Here is a 17,866-nt window from a genome sequence, read left to right on the forward strand (position 1 = left end):
GTAAACATGCTCATTTCTACTTGGATGTGTTGGATCGCGCAGATGGTTGATGGAGCAATGTGAAGCAGTACAGAGATGCTGGCGAGCCAGTGGTTGGTTTTAGAAGGTCTACGCACTTCTTTGAATTATCACAGGGTTATCATTGTGAGATGAGCTCGCAATGTGTTCATGAGATCCATTTATGTAGAAACAGTTATGTGGCAGAAAATGTTTCAGTCAGAGAGACATATGGTTCAAATTGCCATTGTACAGTTCATACTATCTTTGAATCTCGGATAGGTCTAAAAGATAATTATGATTAAGATGCCTCCAGCATGTCTATGTCTTAATTACTTCTCAGGCCTTCTCTCTCATTTCAAAGGACCATAGGGAGAATAATTCATAATATCAAGGACATTACTACTCTTGGAGTGTGAAATCGTATTTTTTATCAATACTGCTGGTCTTGTTTTTTTGTTGTTTACATGAATTTCTAAATTGAAAATCTTGATCACAACTAACAGTTGACTTTTTATTGTTCGAATCATTGTAACAGAAAATAACTATTGAAAGGCAGTTATGATACAGAATTGTAAAGGCTTTGCTGAACATAAAACTCAAGCTGTAGCAACCTGGGCCTGCCGTGGCATTGGCTCTCAATCAAAGGAAAGCCATTCACCTTCACTGGGAAACCAGAGGTTGATAATCAGGACCTTGGTTGATCATGTGCTGTTTGAGACCGTGATCAATTGATGCTTCTCTTCAGTTTTAAAATGGGGCCTGTTCATCATTAACAACGTTTGGCAAAACATTCACATTGTTCTTGATCCAGGGTTACCACATACAACACTGTTGTTCATTGTGGCAGACGGTTTATGCAGTCTCGTGTGACCGACCTTTTCTTTCCAAGCAAGGCAGACAATTCCGATTGACAAGACCTTTCAGATTCGTACATCTTCCAGAAGCTTTGTGTTTTTAGTGTTCCGTTTGCCTCTGCATCTCATCTGGTTTTGGGTGGTGGTGCTCCACCTAATTTCATTTCAATTCTGTCCCCTCGTTGAAGACTTTCTCCAACGCATGCCTGATGGAGCATGTGTGCCTCCTCTTCCTCCATCTACCTGCAAGGATGTAAATGAGCGGGTTGGTGCTACAGTGAATGGAGTTGCAGATGACTGTTATATGGAAGAAGTACACCACGAAGACGGGTGACCCTGTGACTTCAAAAAAGAACAGATAACGTAACAACCTGGCTGGTAAGACAGACAAGAGGAAGATGAGGCACGTCCCTATGATGACGACATAAAGCCTCAGTGGGCGGCATTGCTTGGAGTTCTTGCCTATCTCAATGAGCAAAATTAAACTTGACGTGACCAAGAGAAGGGTCAATACCAGGTACACATTGGCTGTGAATATGAATACCGAATTGCAAGCTTTTTTACTGCTGCAGGCAAAATGTTCCAAGCCAGTCACCAGACAGGACAGTAGCCAAAAAAAGCTGCACATGACGCCAGAGAGGTGTTTTGGCCGGTACCTTTGATACTGCATTACAAAGAGGACACACACACATCTCTCCACACTGATGGCCATCAGAAGCAGGCAGCTGGCATGGAATCCAAAGTCGTACATTAGTCTGGTCACCAGGATGAGATTGTCACTGTCCACCTCTGCTACTTCTACCCCAAGTACAGTGCAGATGAAATGTACCAAGTTCACAAAAGACCCAACAACAAAAATGAAATCCGCCACTGCGAGGTTCAGGATGTAGACCGTGCATGAGTTCCTTTTCATTTTGAAGGAGAGGGTACAGATGACAGCCGCATTCCCGACCATGCCCCAAAGACAGATCAGCATAGCCAGGATGAGTAAGAACATATTGATTTTGATTGGCAGTGCCTCTTTGTGCTCCGATTCTGTCCAATTACCCCCTGATGTTGTAGTGTTGTGGGTCAGGTTCCCCAGTTCCAGCATTGTGAGATTTTTAGGACAGGTGCAGCGTTCACTCCTTTTCCTGTCAACGTAAAACAAGTCCATCAGAAATGTTGGCGTTGGTAATTGCCTTCCAGTGTGTATTAGTTTAACTTTTTATTTTATTTTAATTTTTAGTTTAGTCAAACAAATGCAAACATATTTTAAAATGTAACAATGCAATTCATGGCATACAATATACGTTAGTTTGAAACATGCTTTTAGAATTACACACGTGAAAGGACAAGGTGCCAGTGCCATCACCAACTTTAGCTAAAAAGATGTCATGATCTTAAATAAATTCACAGTTTGCTCCAGGAAATGCGCCTCCCTTGTAGATAAACAACGATTGCTCACCTAGCGCCAGTGTAACTAGGGTTCTACCCTCGTTGTTTATGTTGAACCCAATTTGGGACGGAAGGGCACCGTCTCTCTTGAACTCCATCGCATGCAGAAGGGTCCCTGCACAAGCATTATTGATCAGGGCAGTTATTTACACATTCTAGTGCCTGGCATGTTCTTTTCAATGCTTAGTAGATAGCGTTGCCCTAGCACTCAATCAAATGCATAAGAATATCAAACGCATAAGAATTAGCTGTTCTCACAATGTACACAGTTTAGTGTGTGTATGATGCGTGGACAATCAAACTGAACGTGCTCGACATACACACAAGATCGAAGTGATGTGATTTCTACTCAGTATGATAGGTTACATGGTACGATAGGTTATTTATAACGTGCTTAATACCCAGAGGTTTCTAAGCGCAGACCCAGAAATCGAACCTTTGGTGCTCCATATCGTCTTAGTTCCTAGGCGAGCACGTTCCCACTGAGCTATCCTCCCGAGACATGCATTACATTTCTACCCGATATGTGTTCAGCTCGGGGCTGCATTAAGTTTCTGCATGGGGGAGGGGTCGATGTGCAAGAATTCAGGGGGCCCAGGTGATTGAGAACACATCTCTGTATCAAACACATTATCTAACTGAGCTATCTAACTAGGAGTGTAACGTGTAAGCAGAAGGCTACTCAACAATCTCTGCAGCGGGCACAGTAACATGCAGAGCTATATAACTAGGATTGGCATCTGTAACTGCTGAGCTATCTTAACAGCTTACTCTAGGTGATTTTCACAAAGTGCACAGTTTTCTATGTTTTGTTAGGACTTGAGTGCTACGGTTTATCAGCATTCCTATGCCACGCTTTACAAAAGCACCAGAGTAGTCAATGAAATGGAATTTGTGAAGTACATTTTATATTACGTCTCTTGACGACATTGTTAACAGATGCTATTTACCCTCTATAATGGCAATTATTGAACTACCCTGTAAAGGATGAAAGGCTGGCATGTGAACATTAGGGAATGGGATTTGTAAATAGTATGCAAACTCTACGCATACTGTAGTTGTAATGCTATGCTAAACAAAAAAACTACACTGGAGACTAGTTGCGCAGATTGTGCGCAGCTGAAAAGGTACATTTGTAGTGGTGGACTATCGCGTCTGCATCTGCAGAGGTCTTGTGTTTGAGATGAATGGTGCCCCCTTCACACCATCTCTCGCTGGACCTCACCCCCATTCCCCAGCCCTTGCTACATGAGGCACAGGCCTAACAACTGATTGTCCTGAGTCACTCTGGGGATATAACCCTTCATACAGGGGCATGACCGGCCATGGTGTGCTGCAGCTTTACACAAGTGCCGCAATCAACCCAGAAAATAGTCCCCTAGTACAACAACCATGTCATAAGAATGCTTTAAATTAAAGTCCAGTTGGCAGTGTTTATAGCTTTCGGTCTCTGTACAGTGGTACCTCAAATGGAAACTCCCGACTGTTTCTCGTGGGCAGAACTGGTGCCTGCCAAAGGCACAGGCACTGTGAGGGCACTGGATCATCTTTTCAGACACATTTAGGAACCCTATTCCTATATGTCTGCTTTTATTTTGTTGCTTTGCATCTAAAGTACAAAGAAAGAAACAGAACGACACAGTCTCTTCCAAGTATCTTTTTCAGGGGTCTTTCTTGCCAGCAGAGCATTTTAAATGGGTAGCGAGTAATGGATAATGGCAACTATGGCTGTGAGTGGATATTCACAGTAACTATTGGTAGTGAAAAGTCACCGAAGAACTAAAGATATTGCGTGACTAGAGTCATGCTGTGTAAAACAATAATTACAAGCAGAATATGTTATTCAGCATTTTCTTTCACTGATGCCCAAGTCTGGTTAAGGAATGATACAGTGACATGGTTCTCAAGGTTTCACACACGCTGTATTTCGGAGGTTTCTGTGGCTATGCTGAGTTGATAAACACCTGCAGGATCTAATGAGTGCACTGCAAGTAGTAAGGGAAGTATCGTCATAAGCCTTGTCAGGCAAGGTCCACTAAAGAATGTGACTTCAAGGGATCAGAGTCTGTTCACATTATAATATTCTAAATGCCTAATCTTACTAGTTCTTGTCCCTCCAATGATGCCCTATACTACAAAGTCCAAATGGGTGGCCAACGTAAATGGGCGCCAGCCTAGTTTTCAGAAATCCCTAGCTTCCTGGCTAAATTAGCCGAAAACAAAATGGTTCCAAAAAAGACCAGCACAAATTAATAAATCCTAATCTGCATTTTCCCTTCCCTAGTCTTAGTCAAATGGCAGAATTCTTTGCCTCGGAGGGCGCTTATGAATGCTAACTCAGTCTTGACTGATTGTTAGACATCTTGCTTTCCGTTCTCCATAGAGAAAATCTCCAATTTCTGTGGGAATATTGCTTTTGTCTGCTCCTTGAATTCTTCAGTTCCAACTCGAGCTTCACAGGTTCTACTGGACCAGCACCAACTGATCCGTTTCGACAGTTCTTTACACCAGAACAAACTGGACACTTGTTAGGTTTCTTTAGACCTGCTACAATCTATCACTTCTCAGGTTTTTTTAGACGAGCACCAGCTGGCCACTACTCAGGTTTCTTTAGACTAGCACTAAATGTTCCCTTGTCCGTGATTATGTCTCTGCCCCTCTTTTAGGATCCTTGTGGGACAGCTGATATTGTTATACTCTCCTGCCACAGATACTCGCTGTTGAGATAGTAGGATTCCCTCCTGGCTTCACACGAATCACTAGATCCGGCGGTCAGGCCACTTTTCTTCGGATTTGGTATACGGACCTGACTGCCTGCTGACGAGGTACTTGATTACTTGTGCACCCAGAATTTCAGCTGTACTGCATCTGCTGTTTCCTGGTATTCACCTACACCCTGACGTCCACATTGTAAGGTTTTACAAACTCTCGTATAGTTGCAGATTTGGGTGGGCTTTCTAAGCCGGCCTGGGATTGGGTGGTTCGTGGGTGTGGGATCCACGAGATACTGGTTGCTCCAGAGGTATTACGAGCATTCAGGTGGATCCTCTCCATCATGAATCTGTCTTCATAATTGCGCAAACCACCCGGCTGTTCCACACTGTTCCTGGCTTCTGGACTCCTGTCTATTTGCATCAATGGTCGCCTGAGCACCTGTGTGTAAGCCTTTAGTATGTTTGCTTCCTGAATGGTGTCAAGCCTGGCTGTTATCCCCATGTCACCTTACATACTGAGAATGCTGTTTTTCTGATTTACCTGGCCAGCAATGGGGAAGATGCTACCTTGAATCTAAGAGGTTACGCTTTCAGAACAACCGTTCCCTGGCATCCACACATGCTTACGAAATCACTGGAATTGGAGTTCCAGAACTAGTGAGGTCACATAGAGGATCCAAGAGATTGGTGGCAGGACGGTGGGACAGTACAGCGACTACTAGGTTGATTGTTGTCCTAATAAAGGATTATTGTGCTTACTTACCAGTGTGGCAGCACCGCTGTAAGTTCCTGGTGGCATGTCATGGTGATTGTTGATTGGTTGGGTGGATACGTGCTGTGGTGACAGGGGTTTAACAGTAGGTGGCAACATGGTATCTCAAGGGAGGCTGGGAGGAATTCACTGTTTCCCATTGACTGAATGACTGATAGCTGATTGAACAATTGTGAGAACTTGTGACAGGACAGGATAGTAGGAGCTGTCTGTGAGGAGAAGATGTGAGGTAGTTGAAGGGTGCAGCCTGTTGAGTGATGCTGTGAATAGAGTCCTTAATTGAGTGGAGTCTCACTTAGGATTTCCTCAGATTGTCACCCCCTGCCCCGTAGAAGAGACGGGAGAATGCTCATGCATAATAATAGGAAAACTGCATTCATGGGTGGTGTAAAGCATGACAAGCACAAGAAGGTAAGCTTTATACGTGTTTATTTGAGAAAACACATAGCAATCCCCAGCACAGCCTCCTCACATCAGCTCTGGCTCTCCAACTGCCTCAACCAGAACACAGAGCTGCAATCCCTCATACACATTCCATTCCCTGCTCCAAGATACATCATAACACATCTCCTCTCCTTCATTCAACACACCCACCTTCTCACCATTGCAATCCTATTCTTGTTTCACACCTGACCCCCTGTCTGTCTCACAGCACCTTTCATAACACTCTCAACTTGCACGGGTTCTGAATACAACAGATCCCCTTTCTTTTTACCACACCTTTTTATTCTCACGCAATCTCCATACTGAACAAACAACTCCTTTTTTTCCTCGCTTCTCATTCTCCTTCAACACCCACCTCTCTTTGCCTTTTTTAGTTTTCCTCTCAATTCCTCGACCACACAATCCTATTCTCTCGCTCTTCCTAGCCATGGCGGAACAACTTTCATATTACCTTTCCAACCTCTCATCAGTTCGAATGGGCTCACACCAGTAATTGCATTTGTGACATACATAACGCATACAATCTCTCCTGCACCGCCACTCTACTACCCCTACTGCATGCTCTGGCCATCCAGACCGCATCCATAATGCATCGATTTGTCCTCTCCACCATGCCATTTCCTTCGGGGTCATATAACACTGAATTTTTTATTTTTTATTCCACACATCAATTATTCTTAGAAACAGCCGCCAGTAAACTGTGTCCTATTGTCAGTAAATATGCTAATAGGCCCTTCTCTCACAAATACCTCCTGTATGAATTCAACTAGTGTTCTCCACTAGTCTCTCTTACAATGTAAAACTCTGTCCACTGAGACAACAAATCAGTGAGTACAATAATGAACTTTCCTGAACCACTTTCCAATTCTATTGGACCTAAAATATCCATAGCCAATTAATCCCAAACCTTACCAGCCACCCGATTCAACATAACTCTTGACATGCACTAAAACCTCATTATTGTTCACAGCCTCTAACCACTCATCTTTACTCACAACGATGAAAATAACTCCAACCTCGGCCACTCTCAAATTGGACAAACACTCAAACCAAAGAACCAACCACTCGACAGAGCATGAGATATCATGGAAAATAGCCACAAAAGGAAGGCTCCAGAGACTGGTCACATACTTAGACCCAGACGACAGCCCTCAAGTGACTCACCCACTCGTACGTACCGGACGGACCATATCCAGACCGGCAGACGCATTTAGATAGAATTCTGAATATTAGCATGGCCACACTTAGATGGAATTATGGATATAGGCCTGCGTCGCATCTAGATGGGACTTTGAATGTTAGCTTGCCCGCACCTATGCGAAACCTGAAGACTAGCATAGGGCCTGCGTCGCATCTAGATAGGATTGATTGAAGGATAGCATGCCCGCGCCTAGATGTAACCTGAATGTTAGCATGTGCCACACTTAGAATTGTGAACACCAGCCTGCGTAGCATCCAGATAAAGTTGTGAATGTTAGCATGCCCACACCTAGACAGATTTCTAAACCCTAGCCTGCGCCGCATCTAGATAAGACTGTGAATGTTGGCATGCCCACACCTAGATAGAATTATAAACATTGGCCTGAGCCGCATCTAGATGGGATTGTGAAGGCCAACAAGTGCCACACTTAGACAAAACTGTGAATGTTAACATGCTAAAGGTCAGGTAACCCACTAACCAATATAAGCTCAAACTCTGCATACTTATCTCACTCAAAAAACTCACACAACCATTTCTCGCACAACAAGCCCACGCACTTCACAACACTGCAACAACACATAAACCGGAGATACAGCATGCGCGGACTGACACCGATCCAATACCCGCACCAAAGCTCAGCACCCGGTGTACACCGAGTTGAAGCTGCCAACAGAACACCACTCCTCTCACTATCCTTCTCCCTCATCACCTTACTAACCCATCCCACCTTATCGTTTACAGATCCGCCAGAGCGCCTGGGGACCAATTCCGTTGGTGACGGTGCACGGTACAAATACCTTTAACATTTAACAATACCATCATGGTTCACAAAGACCATGGGCCTGATCATGACTTTGGCGGTAACGCCAGCGGTATTAGCCCTACCGCCGAACTCCCCGGCGCTAATAGCACCGGATCATGAGTTCGGCGGTAATGTAATTCCGCATTCCCCATTGAGCCCATTCGGGAATGCCCCATTCCCCATTGGGCTCAATGGGGAAAATTCGCACTCTTATCCCCGGGTCTTTTCCCGCCGGCGGTAATAGCGCGAATTTTCGGCGGATTTCCCCCCAGCTCAGAGCTGGGACGAAATCCGCCGAAGTCCTGATTTGGCAGACCCTTAAATCCGGCGGTAATAGCGCTACTGCTGGATTTAAGGGTTACCGCCAAAGTCTTCATCAGGCCCATGTGTCAGGAATCTCTTCTCCTTCACCTTTCTATTCTGCTTGACCTGCCAGCTGTAATAAATGATCTGCCAATACATTATCATGCCCTGGAATTACTTCCAAATCAAACGTGTGACTTTGCATCTTTGTTTCAAAGCTTGCCACCCGCCGAGACACATTACTCAATCCTTTTGACTAAAATATACATTTCAGGGGTGTATGGTCAGTCTGTATCATGAACTCTATTCCCCACATGAAATTGTGAAACTTCTCCACGCCCCAACGGCCTGCCAAAGCCTCCTTTTCCAGTATGGAGTAATTTTTCTCAGGACCTCTTAACACTCTGAACACATGAGCTATAATCTGCTTATTGCCATCCTCCTTAATCTGTGATAGAACAGCGCCCACACCATTATCACTCGCGTCCACAGTGACAGTAGTGGGAACATGCACATAGATTCTAAATATACTGCAGTGGACAAATGCACCTAGATTTAAAATTCAATTAGATTCAAAAGTGTAATGAAAATCCTCTTAGATTCCACAATTGCGCTGGATGCAAGTAGATATAGGATAATTTGGTAGTAAGAGTTGTGGGGTTTTACTGGAGTGCAGTAATGGCTGTACTCCCTGCCAACACAACACTTACCTTATCAGACGCGGTAAGTTGTATGTGCCAGGCGTCCCAGGCATCCCAGGCAAACACTGGCAAACACAGAGTGGAGCTGCACAGTGGGGAGCTGCCCTTTGCCTCTGGCCCTTAGACGATGGTTACCCGCGCAGGGCTGTTCTGGGGCCCTCCTTAAAGATGGCAACTTCCTGATTGGAGCAGCCAGTCAGTGGCCTGGGAGGGCGGGAGTGGGTCAGAGAAGGGGAGGGAGGTGTGGGTGGAGGGAGCATGGGAATAGGTAAATATCGAGGCAAAGGTGGACCTAAATCAGTCAGTGTGGGCAGGAAAGTAAATAAATAAGACATACGTGGAAAAGGAAGATACATACAGAAATGCAGGTGGGAAGGAGATAAACAGAGAGATGCTGCCCCCAGTTTGTCCTTTATCACATCTTAGGTAACCAAAGAATCCCTTGAGTGGAGTCTAGGGTCACACAAAAACATAAACATTGCACTGCTTTGGAAGATGCATTGTGCAGTGATAAAAATGTTATCCAGACAGACAACAAAGTATCAAGACTAAGGGAAACATAGTTTCCCAGTACTGACGGCCTCAAGGACTAGTCAGTTTCCCCAAAACGTGAGCAAAAGTCCAGTGTAATGAAGCTGAAGGTTTCACTGCACTGTAAAAAGTCAGGACAGTGTGTATAACAAAGCAAAATGTTTAGGGGTCCATAAAATATGGAGGGCAAGTTGCTTTTAGAGAGAACTTTCCTAACAGGGCTGTTGGAAAGGAAATGAAAGGGGTCCATAAAATATGGAGGACAAGTTGCTTTCAGAGAGAACTTTCCTAACAGGGCTGTTGGAAAGGAAATGAAAGTACATGAACGGAAAAAACTAACTTTCCCTAACTCATAAAGAGGTTACCCAATCTTATCTAAAATACTAAGGGTTCGGTCAGAATGTACGTATAAATCAATAGTCCACAGTCCTGTGTCAAAAAGCCAACCTCTTTCCCTTACACTTGCAACTCAATCAAATAGGTAATGGATGTCCTTTGTCCAGAAGAATGACTCCCTTCTTCTTGATAGCAGAGTACAGTTCCAATTGTTAGGTGGGATGTTTAACTGAGGGAATGACCCCCTTCCCCAGGTCTCAATCCCTTTCCAAGGTACAAAACAAAGTTCTAGGTTGCACTGTCAACAATGGTAATGTTCTCAGTTCAACTCAAAGGGCAGAGTTACAGTGCAAACATCATTACTTATTGTCCCTAGTTGCTTCTTCACTTAGGGGTTTGTGGAGGACTCCTCCCTTCGCCAGGTATCTTGTAGACTCAACTACTAGAAAAAATGACTTAGTGTTTTTTTCTACACACAGAGACCCAGGGGAAATTACTCCCTTCCCCCGGACTTTCGCTTCACTTGGTTTCACATTCTAACAGTGTCATGGGGAATGACTCCCTTCACATGGCCTTCCTCAGGCATCTTACTGCAGTTAACAACAGTTGGGGGAATGTCTCCCTTCCCCTGGCCTTTCTCAGGCTTTAGTTTTGGCAGAACTGGTTCACTCTCCTGCCAAGTACTGCCAGGAAGAAGATGTCTTTCAATTAATCTCTTTTCTTCTTGTTTTGGTGTGGGTCCCAGACCCATATTTCTTTGTTCTGGTTGCTTGGCAGGCTTTGTCCCCTCTTCTTTCAAGTACTGCCACAAGGAAGAGTATGTTGGACTTCTGATTTCCCACTCTTTTGGCTCAGGTCCTCGACCCTGGTTTCTTGTCTCTCTTTGTGGGACAAACTTGATTCCTACTCTCACCAAGTACTCTGACAAAGAGGAGGGTATTTTAAATCCTTATAACAATATGGGGTTTCTGCCTCCTGCGCTCCTCTGCCCCTACTGGTCCCAGCGTGTCACTCGTTTCCTTCTGCACTTGTAGAACGCCTGGCTGGTTCTTCCCAGGGTCTGGCTGCTCTTTGGTTCATGTTGCGGCATTCTCCACATCTCAGTGCCTGTCTCCCATTGGTTTCAGGCTCTGCTATCTTCCGGACGATGTAGTTACCGCTCTCGCTTAGTGCACCTTTGTCCTTTAGCCTCTCTTCTCCTGGACTCCATCTGCACCACCAGCTATAGCAGTTCCGGTACCCCTGTGATGTCGGGAGCGGAGTGTCAAGCTGGCATCTCCTTTGCAGTTCCTGGGCTTCACAGCTGCACATCCTGGTTGGCTGCTGCTATCTATTGTGATCCTTCTTAAGTTTTTATGACGGATGGGAAGCCTCGACTCTGCAGAAGTCTATACCGCACAGGATCTCTCAGGGTTCCATTCATTATGCTTCTAATGTTCTTCCTCGTCTCAATAGTGGTGTTAGTTGGCATCTCCATTCTTTTTCATCCCAGTAGTTATAAGAGTAACTTACTCTGTCTTACAACAGTACATGGTTTTAGTCAAGAAGATATTAGAAGGAAAATGGGTTAGTGTATGTGAGGGTTCTGTCGGGGTCATACCCTAGATGGTTGTCCTTGTCCCCAGAGGGGAAGTTCCTCCCCGTGAGATCCTCCCACTAAGTACCACCTCCAGAGGGACTATCGGGTAGCGGCCTCACTTCCCTGTACTCATGGGCAGGGGCTCCCAAACTGGGAGTAGTGATGACATCTAAGGACTCGTCACAGCAGTATGTATCTGTTGTTTCATAAAGTGGCAACTCAAACATAGTCGCTTTGTGTCACCCCAAGCGGAAAGGGAGGGGCAAAGGTATTGATTTGGGTTGAGGGAGGCCCGGGGCAGGACCTTGTAAGCCTTGGCACATTCAGGAATAGTTAAGTGTATAGGGAAGGGAGAAGAGGAAAGTTCAACAGCCGAGTGGGTAACTGTGACTCATGTGAAATAAGTGCAGCAATAAGCGATCAGCAGTAAAATAGTTAGGTGGCCCAAACCATCCACCATCATTATATGTCGAGAGTTGAAGAAGTGTCTTTAGCTGTTTCTTGAACTTAAGATGACTGTCCAAGGCTTTCAAGAATTTGGAGCACCTGCCATGCTCGCCATCTTGCCACCCAAACTAGGTTTTGTAAAGCAGTTTGGAGCCAGGGAGAAGATATGGGCAGACCTTGGGGCTCTAGAAGGCCAGTTTTGGATTATTTTCTGTTGAAGCTGCTTATGAAAGGACAAGCTATGTCATTCTGTTGTGTTCATGTGTTTACAATGCAAAAACTATGAAATGGAGGAAAATATCCAGGATTTCTCAATTGCACTTCCTAATCAATTTGGAAATTGCCAAAAAACAGATAAGTATAAAATGTAAATATGAACTAGCAGGAACAGACCGCACTCTATTCGCTAATTACTAGGAAATAAGAGTCTGGGTGTTGCAGAGGGACCTAGAGTGTGGGCCGCTTCCCTAACATCCCACAAAGAAAGAACAAACAAACAAACCAATGCTTCGGTTTGTTAAGCACACTACCCAATTGAACATATACTACACATGATTTCTGTAAACAAATGTCAACAAATACAAAAGTTAAAATGTTTGTTTTATTTATTTGAACTATCTTTGTTTTTGTTTGTTTTTGTTTAATATTTGTCATGCGCACCAGACCCTGGAGCAACAGGGCGCAGCAGAAAAGGATATGTTCAACTTGGTTACATGGCCAACCGGCCAGCATATCACATCATAGAATCACATCAATATGTACGCAGTAACATTACATAGTTGCAAGCGAGTGCACTGGGGTTACAGGTGTATGACATACAGTACATTGCGGGTTAGGGGACATAGGATAAGGACGAGGCGTAAGGAGGGCGTTGGACTGGGTTTTATTTGTCGTTATCTTTTAGCCAGTTGATCAGGATCTGTCTAAATTTGACAAATGGCTGGGGGGCTCTAATGTCTGGAGGAAGGGAGTTCCATAGTTGCACAGCCTTGACTGGGAAGCTATGTCCCCCAATGGTGGATAGTCTAAATCTTGGAACTTGGAGGCAGTTGGAGTTAGCAGTTCTCGTTGGTCTGGAGGATGTTTTTTTGCAGATTCTGTTTATAAGGTAAGGTGGTGCATTATTATTAAGGCACGTGTGGGTAAGGGAGGCAGTCTTGAGTTTGATTTTGTCCGAACTAGATAACCATTTGTATTGTCTTCTAGTGGATGAGATATGTTCACTTCTATTAATCTTCAATGCAGCTCTTACGGCATTATTCTGTAGGACCTGTATTTTGTGTATTGTTTGTTTGTTCGCTCCGATGTAGAGTGCATTACAATAATCCAGTTTGGAAAGTATGAGGGCTCTAGCCAACGTGAGGCAACTGTCTGTGGAAAGGAATTGTTTACTGGATCTGATAAGTTTGCATGTGTATGCAGTAGCCGATGCAAGGGAGTTAACTTGTTTAGTGAAGTTCATAGTGGCGTCTAGATAGAAGCCTAGGGTCTTCACTTCCTTTGCTACTTTTATGTTATTACCATCAATAGTGAAGTTGGCATAATCAGGGCTAAATTTGGCTAAAAGAGTCGGGGTGCCTAGAATGATGAGCTCAGTTTTGTCGTCGTTCAGGCATAATCCGTGAGTGGCCATCCACGCCTGAACGATACTGAAGATTCTATTCACCAAAGACAGGTCGACCACGTAATTGTAACGCTCACCAGATTCCCACGGAGGCGCAGGTCTGGCATCGAGTGCTGATGCTTCTTCAATGGTGAAGCGCAGGACTCTGAAGATGGACAGGAAGGGCCCTCTACTCTGGCTTCTCCGGCTCGCAGGAATATTCCCCTGTGCGTGAAAAGGGAGTATTACCTATTGACTGAGTTATGCTCAAGCCTCCCACTCTCTTCCAACCCTCCACGATACCCTTCCACGATTCCCCGTGAAGTCTCACCTTAGGGCCAGGAAGGATGAGCTCTCCATCCTGCTTCTGATGCAGGGGCGGGTTGAAAACCAGTTACTTCACTGGATTGAGGATTGGTGGGAGTTCAGGTAAGCTTGACTATTCAGATAAGATTCATAAAAGTTCTGTTGCAAGTTCAAAAGTCCAAGCTTAATAATAATGTTCATTGTCTTTTGCAGCAAGCGCTAATGCTTATGTCTTTTTTCCCCTTAGGGGCCGGGGTTCGGAATGCCGGAGATATGGCACCGACCCGAAGTGAAACGTGCAGTTCCAGTTACAGTAAATGGCAAGTTAGTTCTGGATGAGCGCTCGGGAACTGTCTTTGCATACGCTCATTCAATGTCTTTGTCTTTTTTCCCCATAGGGGCCGGGGTCCGGAAAATGCCTGGAAGCGGCAAGACCCGAAATGAAAAGGGAATGACCCAACAAGTAAGTCTTATTCCCTTCCTTCTCTCACCTCTTATTCTTGTCTTTTTCTCTAGGCTCTGGGAAGTGGCTGTGTATCCGGATGATCGCTGCTGAAGATGGAGGTACCCAGGAAAGGTGAGTGAAATGCAGCGCTGCAGCGATCGTAACAAAATGCTTTTAAAAAATAATGTCTTTCCTTTCAGGATCGTCTGTGATGTCTCTGTGGTGCAGATTTAGCTGGTAAGGTCTCTTGTCTCCCTTTGCAGGTGACCCAGGATGCTGACAGGCGTGGCTGAAGTCCAGATGCAGGAGCTGACACCGTGAGCGTCCAGCTGCGAGGAGCAGAACAACGCGAAGCGTGAGTTGCTGATCGGGTGTGGTTTAAATAGCTTTGGAAGAAGTCCCAAGTGTGTATCCTTCCTCTGATCAGGTATGTATCCTTCCCCGACCACACCCGGGTGGAAAGTAGTCCCACAGGTAAAGTAGTTCCATTCAGGCCTCAAGAGGGCCTGGATGTAGCAGCAAGGTCTGCATCAGGTAAGTGCACATTAAAACACTTGAACACATGCCTAGCTTTATGAGCCTGGCGCCTAAGGCGCCAGGACAGGGGTCCTACATGAGCCTGGCGCCTAAGGCGCCAGGACTGCGTCCAAAGGGCCCCAGCTTGGGCCCGCTGGCACTCTCCTGGGGGAAATGATGCCTGCCTCTGGGGTTGCTGGGTCGGACCTGGCTCCTTGGAGGTAGGCATCATGACAGTAATCTCCTGAAAGCAGAAGGAGGATTTGGGTATCGTCTGCATAGTTAGTATAGGCAATACCCAAATGGTCCATTTAGTCGAAGAGGGGCTTGGTGAATACGTTGTAGAGTGTAGGTGACACACAGGATCCATGTGGAACGCCGCAGGTTATGGGTATGGGGTCTGCTGAGGCCGATGGAGGGAAGACTCTCATGGTCCGGTCACTCAGAAAAGACTTGATCCAAGTTATAGCCTCCTTGGAGAAATGTGCTGCGGAATCAAGGTGCCTGCATAAGACTTTGTGGTCGACTAGATCAAATGCAGCCGAGAGGTCTAGAAGGAGGAGTAGTGCTGCTTGGCCTTTAACTCTAAACTCATCTATTTGCGCCTTGAGGTCAATTAAGGCCTTTTCGGTGCCATGTTGAGGGCGGAACCCCGATTGACGAGATCCTAGTAGGAGATTGGCTTCCAGGAAGTTTTGTATCTGGATATATGCCACTTCATCTAAAATCTTTAGAAGAAATGGCACGGTCGTAATGGGTCTGAAGTTCATAGGAATGGCAGGGTCAAGGGTTTGCATTTTCAGTAGTGGCAGAACCCAGGATTCCTTCAGATTGTTAGGGGCAGTACCGGTGGTGAATGACGAGTGAATACGTTTAGTTATGAAAGGAGAGAATTCTCTCACGGCGTCCTTGATAAGTTGCGCCGGGCATTGGCCTCCTTTGCAATTGGATGGTTTAAGTCCCAGTATGACCATCTCCACCTCGATGGTTGAGACTTTTGAGAAACTGAACCGAGTTTCTTGTTTGAGATGAGGTGTGGAGGCTATGCTCTGAGACATTTGAGGTACTAGAGAAACTTTCTTGTGGGCAATTTTAGTTTGTAGGTTGGCTACTTTATTAGTTAGGGCATGTTGGATACTGGAACACCACTTTTTGTCTTTGATACAGTTTTCTTGTGGTACTATGGGTGTTTCCAGTTCTTTGAGGATAATGAACAATTCTTTAACACTGGACTTGGATTGGGATATTCTATTATTGTAGGTATCCTGTTTGGCTGAGAGGATGTCTTTCTTGTATTGAGATGAGACTTTGGTGAGGTTTAGTTTGTTTTCTGCTGTTTGGGAGCGTCTCCATGCAGTTTCCAATTTTCTTTTGAGTAGTCTCAAATTTTTTAAATGAGGGGTAAACCACGAGTTGAGGTGTTTATTTGGTTTACTGTTCCTTAGTTTCAGCGGTGCGATATTATCAAGGGCTGAATTCATGATTTCATTGTACCGTGTAACTAGAATGTTAGGGTCACTATTGTCCGGTATAGAGTTAAGTTTAGGTGAGATCTGTGGCAGTAATTTTTCGACTGTCATGAGTTTTTTATTCCTCGTGAGTGTGAGTGAGGGGGGTAATCGATGGCTGGGCATTAGCTAGGTTGGTATCTAGTGAGAATATCAGTAGATGATGGTCAGTCCAGATTTTCGGAATGATAGCCGTGATATTTACCTCACAGTTATATTCTGCAATCCAATCAAGGATTCGACCTTTGTTATGCCTAGGTGAGTTGACTTTTTGGGAGAAGCCAAGCTCTTGCAAGGTCATAGCAATGGCAGTGGAGTGGGGGTCCTTAGTGTCATTATAGCCTAGATTGAAATCACCTAATACTAATGTTTGGGTGGAATTTTTCAGGTTGTTAGATAAGGCGGTAGAGATGTCTTCCGAGAAGGTTCCAGTGGGGCCAGGTGGTCTATATATCAGGAAAATGTTTAGCGTTTGTGAATTAGTCGTGGCGACTTTGACCGACAGGCATTCACAGGATTTCATAGTAGATGCTGTCACAATTCTCAAATCTAAGTTGGTCTTGGCTATAATTGCTATTCCTCCACCTCGGGAGGTGTCTATCTGCTCGTAGGATAGTGTAATTTTCGGAGACTGCCAACGATATGGCAGGGCCTGCTGCATCATATAACCAGGATTCTGAAATGGCCAGGAAGTCTACGTTGTCTATTAGTAGGATGTCAGAGATTTCAGTTGCATGGGCAACTAGAGACCTAGCATTTATAAGGGCACCTTTGAGGTTAGGTTGGTGGATAGCTGGTATAAGGGCGGTGCTAGGACTAACTTGAGTCTTCTGTTTAGTATGGCTTGAAGTAAGTCTATGGTAGTTAGAGGGGCTTGAGATATGCTCATTAGTTACTTTCTGGGATAGGTGTTTTTTTTAGAAGGTTTAGTTGTTCCATTTTCTTCGCCGGTGGTTCGTATAATTTGGAGAGACGAGCATGCAATCTTAGGTTTCTGTCAATCTTGTTTCACTTGGACCAGAATTCTTAGTACACTTAAACCAGAATTTATTGTTGCACTTGAGCCAACATGTGTTTGATAACGCTGACGCAGTGACTGCTTCTTTGTCAATAGTCCGCAGCAGGTACTGACTTCTCTGCTACTAAGGAGCAGTCACTGTGTCAGCGTTATTGAGCGCTCAAACAATAGCACACACAAATGATATTTTGGGTTGGCTACAAAGCAGCTCGGTTTTATGGGTTAATCTTACTAAGAAAGAATTCCTAATTGGGAATATGAATGCAAAGAAGAGAGGATTTTCATATTTATGTAGTCACATATATGATTGTGATTTAGTAACGGACAATTGCAAAAGTACAGCATGAAC

General features: G+C 44.8%; 1 protein-coding gene across 2 annotated transcripts in view; it reads right to left on the minus strand.

The window, feature by feature from the left end:
- Positions 1-497: 497 nt before the first annotated feature.
- Positions 498-17,866, minus strand: part of LOC138512994 (mas-related G-protein coupled receptor member H-like) — a 52,452-nt gene continuing 35,083 nt past the window's right edge. For both annotated transcript variants that reach the window (XM_069627710.1, XM_069627709.1), the window contains one exon: positions 498-1,987. In XM_069627710.1, coding sequence (XP_069483811.1) covers positions 1,015-1,947 — 933 coding nt within the window. In that variant the 5' untranslated portion in view covers positions 1,948-1,987 and the 3' untranslated portion in view covers positions 498-1,014. The remainder of the gene's footprint in view (positions 1,988-17,866) is intronic.

Source organism: Ambystoma mexicanum, chromosome 12 (genome assembly GCF_040938575.1).
Source record: "Ambystoma mexicanum isolate Mex_15411 chromosome 12, UKY_AmexF1_1, whole genome shotgun sequence".
Lineage (NCBI taxonomy): Eukaryota > Metazoa > Chordata > Amphibia > Caudata > Ambystomatidae > Ambystoma > Ambystoma mexicanum.